Source organism: Biomphalaria glabrata, chromosome 17 (assembly GCF_947242115.1).
Source record: "Biomphalaria glabrata chromosome 17, xgBioGlab47.1, whole genome shotgun sequence".
Classification (NCBI taxonomy): Eukaryota; Metazoa; Mollusca; class Gastropoda; family Planorbidae; genus Biomphalaria; species Biomphalaria glabrata.
In genome coordinates this window covers 11,693,413-11,699,855 of record NC_074727.1, presented here as the reverse complement: position 1 = coordinate 11,699,855, position 6,443 = coordinate 11,693,413, and the positions used below count along the sequence as shown (strand labels likewise).

Here is a 6,443-nt window from a genome sequence, read left to right as displayed (position 1 = left end):
TTTTTTTCACCGTCACAGCTAAAATCAGCACACAAGAAAATAATATCTTATTTATTACTATTTTACCACCCAGGTCAGGCTACAAAATCTTATTTCAGTCAAAATGCTCTAGGTTTAAGTAGTTTATTAGTGATTGTATTCAAATAAAAAAATATGTGGACATACAAAAATATACAAAAATGAAAATATTTTTTTTTTAAACTTATAAGGTGAATGTCAGCATTTTATTGACAATTTTTTTGTTCATCCTGATAATCACAGTCATAATTTTGAACCAAACATCTATGCTGATCTTACTAAAACAAACATATTTGACTTTTTTTTTTTTATAGTACTGTACATATTGTTATTAGGTTATAGAGAGAAATTCAGCTGTAAAAAAATATTTAAAATACAATAACTTGGTATATCAAGCAGATAGTTTTATCAGCAGATGAAGCCGGGTAACAAGAAAACAAGAACAGTTGCATATTTAGACACCCCCGTCAAACCTGAACAATCACTTTACAAACTATTCACAATATGATGATGTGCTACCAATGGTTGCAGGATGTTAGCATATTTATAGATAAGATCTAGTTTTAAAAAAAAAAAAAGTCTTTAAAAAAATTAGGTGTATTAACATATTTTTAGACTTGTTCATTATGCTACTATAAAAATAAAATTCTGATACCCTGCCCCTGCAACATCTAGTTAACAATTTTTTTTTTTAAGTCGAATTTGAAAACATTGTTTCCTGTCCAGTAAGAGGAAAGAAATCTTCATCTTCTGTTGAGTTTAAATCATCCATTCTTCTTAGGTCTTTCTCATCATAGCTGTCGTTTATTTCTTCGGGGCTATTATCCCTTCCAGCTGAGTCTGGTTGATGAAAAGATTTATGAGTTCATTAATGTCCACACAAAATATTTTGCTAATAATAATATAAATAATTTATTTTTAGGCCAATCTGATTGCTCCAGAGTTAAAACTGCCTAAAACTAAATTTAAAAAGGTGGTGATTAACCACAGGATGTAATTTTTCCTATTTTAGGCAAGATAGCTATCAAATGTTCTAAATATATGGAACAAAAGCTAATTCATTTTTAACAGTTATATTGCTTAAGAGACACCCATTTGTAATGATTTGTATTATTTTATCTTGGAAGTTTAATCTGACCACTTACTCCTTCCACCTCATGATACCCTTTGAAAACTTACAATTGCTTTCAACTAAACTAAGCCTAGTGAACCTACTTAAAATAAAAATAAAACATAACAAATATTGTGTACACATTTTTTTCTAGCAGCCTTTTGAATTTAGTGTGAAAGTTCCATTTCTACTAACTACACTGTGAATGTGATTCAAACTTTTTTTTTTTTTTTTTACACTAGCATGCATTAAAAAAAAGTGAAATAAAAATCAATCTCTTGTGAAATTTGATAAAATGAGATGTTTTTTTTCCACAATTACCTAATGATTTGGCCAATATCAATGAGTCCTTTTTAATAGTATAAGAAAGTCAGAACAAACATGTTTAGTATAATATTTTGCATCATTTACTATTTAATGTCTATCCAAATATTGCCTTCCTCCTAATGAACTTAATTATTTTTTACCAATATTTTTTACCAATTGAAAATATTAAAAATTGTAATGCTCGTTTAGAATGTCTTTAAATGAAAATGAATTTTAAATATAAAATATTCCTAAGTTATTCACTAAATATTTTTCATAAAAAGTTTTAATAATGTTAAAAACAACAACGGATGTAACACCCACCTTCAGCTGTTGATTGGTTCTTTTCAAAAACTGGATTTCCTCCGTGTGTTTCTTTTCTTCTACCTGCCTCTGCTCAGCAGCTCTCTTTTCAATCTGTTCACATTTGGCTTTCAGCTCATTGACTTGCCTTTCAAGGTCCCGCTTTTCACTTTCCAATTCTAAAATCTGTACAACAAAGGTATGCCCATTACTCCGCAATCCTCTGCTAGTTCAAACATTTATTCTAATTCATAAACTGTTTTGCATGATTGCTTATCAGTAAATCATTTGGCTGCTAAACAAATCCAGATGAGGGTTGAGATATGATGCTAGGGATGTCCCTAAATTACCTGTTTCTTAAAAAATGGAACTTATTTATTTTACTTAGCTGTGTCTTCGAGTCCGAAGATCAATGAGAAATGCAGTATTACCATTCAAATTGTTTTAATTAGCAATTCATAAAAAGTAATCCTATTCCAAAAAATAAAAATATATAAACACACAACATCTACAACTCAGATAAGTGATACATTTAGATCTAAAAAACTATAATAACTTTCAAGACTTAGGTTTTAGTTTACATAAGATTCCAAATCATGTAAGTATCAAGAATGTTTTCATTTAAAGATTTCACATTGTGCTAAAAGCTCTCCTATAATAATGTCCTCAGGGATTAATTTTTATTACCTTCTTTTCCATATCAGCTTTTCCTTGCTCAGCTTGTAAAGCTTTGCGCATACCAAATGCAACACTGCTTTCATAAAGTGTCTGATAGGCTGCGATGGTCATTCTAATTTCATCACGAACTCTTAAAAGGAGGAGACCTCTCTCTGCACAGTTGATCGTTACTTGACGAATCAGTTCATCTTAATTTGAGTAAAAGTAACATTGTGACATTTTTACCATCAAAGTAAAAAGTTTAGTATAAAACAACATTAGGTTTTATTATATAGAAACAAATTAATTGGAATTGACAACATACCACCCGAAGTCCTAAAAGAAGGAGGAAGTGAAATAGTTGACCAAATGCACAAACTATTCAACAAAATTTGGTTAACAGAAACACCTACGGGTGAGTGGAAAAAGGGCTTGCTAATAAAAATACCAAAGAGTGGAGATCTATCACAATGTGAGAAGTGGCGAGGCATCACTTTGCTGTCAGTACCAAGCAAGATTTTTAGCAGAATCCTACTAAACAGAATAAAGGGAGCATGTGATGAACACCTAAGGGAAGAACAGGCTGGATTCAGAAAAGGGAGATCTTGTGCTGACCAAATAGCTACACTCAGGATAATTGTAGAACAATGTGTCGAATGGCAATCTCCTCTCTATGCAACTTTTGTCGACTTTGAAAAAGCTTTTGATAGTGTCGATAGAGAATCTCTCTGGACTGTAATGAGACATTATGGGATCCCCATAAAATAATAACCATAATCAACAACCTTTATGATGGTTTCACCTGGCAAGCTGTCAGAGGAATTCCCAGTCACAACAGGAGTCAAACAGGGATGTCTTCTTTCACCACTCCTGTTCCTTCTAGTACTGGATTGGGTCACAAAAGAAGCCTACTCTAACGCAGGGAAAGGAATCCAATGGACTCTCAAACAAAAGCTGGAAGATCTGGAATTCGCTGATGACATAGCCCTATTATCACACAGACTACAGGATATGCAAGAAAAGGTCACAGCTTTAAGCGAAGTAGGAAAAAGAGTAGACCTCAAAATAAACCACCAAAAAACTAAATTACTTAAAGTAAACAATAAACAAAGTGGAGACATTGTATTGGATTCTCAGACAATAGACCAAGTAGAAAATTTTATATACCTTGGGAGTGTAGTCAGTATATCAGGTGGAACAGATGAAGACATTAAACGCCGTATAAATCTAGCACGTCAGACATTTACACAGCTAAAACCAACCTGGAAATCTCCATACATCTCAAACAAGACTAAACTAAGAATTTTTAACTCTAATGTCAAGGCTGTCCTACTGTATGGTTCTGAAACATGGAGAACAACTAATGCCACAACAAAAAAAATACAGACCTTCATCAACAGATGCCTGAGAAATATCCTAAAAATACACTGGTATGACAAAGTAGAAAACACCAAACTGTGGGAGATGAGTGGACAGAAAAACATAGAAGTGCAGATCTTAGAGAGGAAGTGGAGATGGATTGGTCACACCCTTAGAAAAGATACCAGCAACAGAGATAGGCAGGCCTTAGAGTGGAACACCCAGGGAACAAGACGCAGAGGAAGACCAAAAAGAACATGGCGACGCAGTGTACTCGAAGAAGCAGAGAAAACCGGGAAGAGCTGGGACACCATCAAAAAGCTAGCAAGAGACCGTGGAGAGTGGCGTGTTTTTGTCGAGGCCCTATGTTCCATGAGGAACTCAAAGGAGTGATGATGATGATATAGAAACAAATTAATTTACCAAAACATTGTGAGTACAATTCTCTACGAACAGGGCAAATGCCTGTCTCTCTGGCTTGTCTCTGTTGCAGCCTTCTGTCTAATTCTTCTTGTAAGTTGACAACATCAAGCCTTGTTGCTGGTGTACTTGACACTTGCTGTACCCATAGCTGACCACTCTCTGTCCACTCTCTACAAAAAATTGTTTTAATAAAAAGAATTATAACCTATACAATAACAATAGTGATACCTCTAAAGCTTATCCTTCTGATAGTATTATTGTAATAGGAAAACTGGTGGATGGGGTACTAACAGATTTGATTGGGTCATGTAACCATTGATCAGGTCAGGACTGCCCATCATTTCCCTCTACTTAATTTACCATTTTCTGTCATTAAAATTATTGTATCAAGTGCTGTTATAATATATTCAGCATGTATGGCAATGCGTTGTTTCAACACTTAGCTTCATATTTGTATTTACACTAACAACTTAATAGTATTAGCTAACCCTGTGCAAATATTTGATTAAAAAATCTAGTGCGAATCAATTAGTGACTGGTATTCAAATATGATTCAATTTAAATTTAGTATTTAAAAAATCTTTTCAAATATAGACATTTTTAGTGAAAATGTTTTGCCAAATATCCAGGCTGTATTGCTTAAACAATTGATAGCCTTTGCACCTCTCTTAGATGTGCTGTCATACCCCAATCTTGATGGGGAAGCTCTGCACTAACTGGGGGAAATCATCTTCCTGGTAGTACATTTTGATCAAAAACCAAACCCCAAGTTATGCCTTATGCCATGGAATTTTTAAACCAATTTTAAAGACTTTATATTAAAAAAAAAAAAAGAAAAGAAAAATGCTAAAATATTTGTAAATATCAAAAAATTACTTTTTATATTTTATTTTCTGGCCATTATTTGTAAGCCCCTATGCCTAAGTTCAAAACTTGTAGATGTTTATATAGATACTCTTACCTTGGTGGCAATATTGAGTTCAATATTTCATCTGTCTGTTGAGCAGCTTTGGCATCTAATGCTCCAGCTTTACCAGACTTTGGAGGTGCAGGAACTGGTCCTGAGGCTGATGGAGGTGTTGGGCTTGCTTTGAGTGCTTTAGCCTGTTGAAAATAATTATTATACTACTCAAAATTGGCCATCAAACACAGTATTAGAAGATAATGTGCTAAATTCCTGTTTCAATCTGAAAATGTGATTATAAGGATGCTCCTGAGTCTATGAAGTTTATGGATGCCTGACATTGTATGGTGAAAGTAAAGCTGTGAGTACATTGTAACATCATTGTTGTTTCTTGCATAACACTACTATTGACAGATTTAAATTTTCAATCATATTTTATGTGATCAGGTTATTAAGATAGAACCTATTCTCAGTGCCTGGAAAATCCCAGATTGAAAATATTTAATGTATTAGAAATCAAAATGAAATAGGCATAGTCCAGTTACAACAAATAAATTATACAATAAAATGTTAATATTGTAAAATTCAATTTTTCTGGTTATGTTACTCTGGGAGAGGTATCAACTTTTGTTACAATACAAGTGGGAAAAAAAAAGGGGGGGGGGTAAAGTATGATTTTTTATCAGAATATTCCATTTATCTATTTTATAATAATAATTTTACAAATAAAATATTAACTAGATCTATAGTGACTATGCAAAATGGTATTTTAATTTAATATCTAGTATCATGTAGATTCTAGATCTATATGTAGATCTATTCTATAATTAGTATAAGTATAAATTAGTAAAATCTAGATCTATAGTCTACAATTATTATTAAGAGTGCCACTGCCTAGAAATAGCATTGTATAATTGTGATGTCTCAACATTTTCTAGTAGACTATGACTTTTAGTACTAGACTCATCTAGATAGAGATATTAGATTACTAACTTAGATCTAGTGATCTAGTCTATCAACTTACTTAAATCTTAATAAAGTATCCTCTATCATCATTATGATCATATCATCATGACTATGACTACTTAGTTAGTCTACTAGACTAACTAGACTACTAGTATTATGACATACGTTAAATTTAAATTACAATTAATTACCCGTGGAGTTTTCTTATCTGTATTACGGCTGACCAATACAGGATTATCATATTTTACAAGTGATGCATTTGGTGGAATCATTTCCTTTAGCTGACTTAAAGGAATAAAGAAATACTCTAGATCTAAATCGTATGTCGGATCTCAGCAAAACATCACTTTGAACGCTTCTTTGTTGCTTGGAAACACACTTGTAAAAAGTGTAATA

The 6,443-nt window shown here is 32.6% G+C and overlaps 1 protein-coding gene across 1 annotated transcript; it reads right to left on the bottom strand.

The window, feature by feature from the left end:
* Positions 1 to 107: 107 nt before the first annotated feature.
* On the bottom strand, positions 108 to 6,421 carry LOC106068078 (33 kDa inner dynein arm light chain, axonemal). The gene is made up of 6 exons (XM_013227366.2): positions 6,239 to 6,421; positions 5,139 to 5,281; positions 4,178 to 4,347; positions 2,426 to 2,604; positions 1,760 to 1,924; positions 108 to 858 (listed from the first exon to the last, which is right to left on the bottom strand). Exons 1-6 carry the CDS (start codon positions 6,317 to 6,319, stop codon positions 823 to 825), a joined length of 774 nt encoding a protein of 257 aa, XP_013082820.1. The 5' UTR covers positions 6,320 to 6,421; the 3' UTR covers positions 108 to 822.
* Between the last annotated feature and the right edge of the window lie 22 nt (positions 6,422 to 6,443).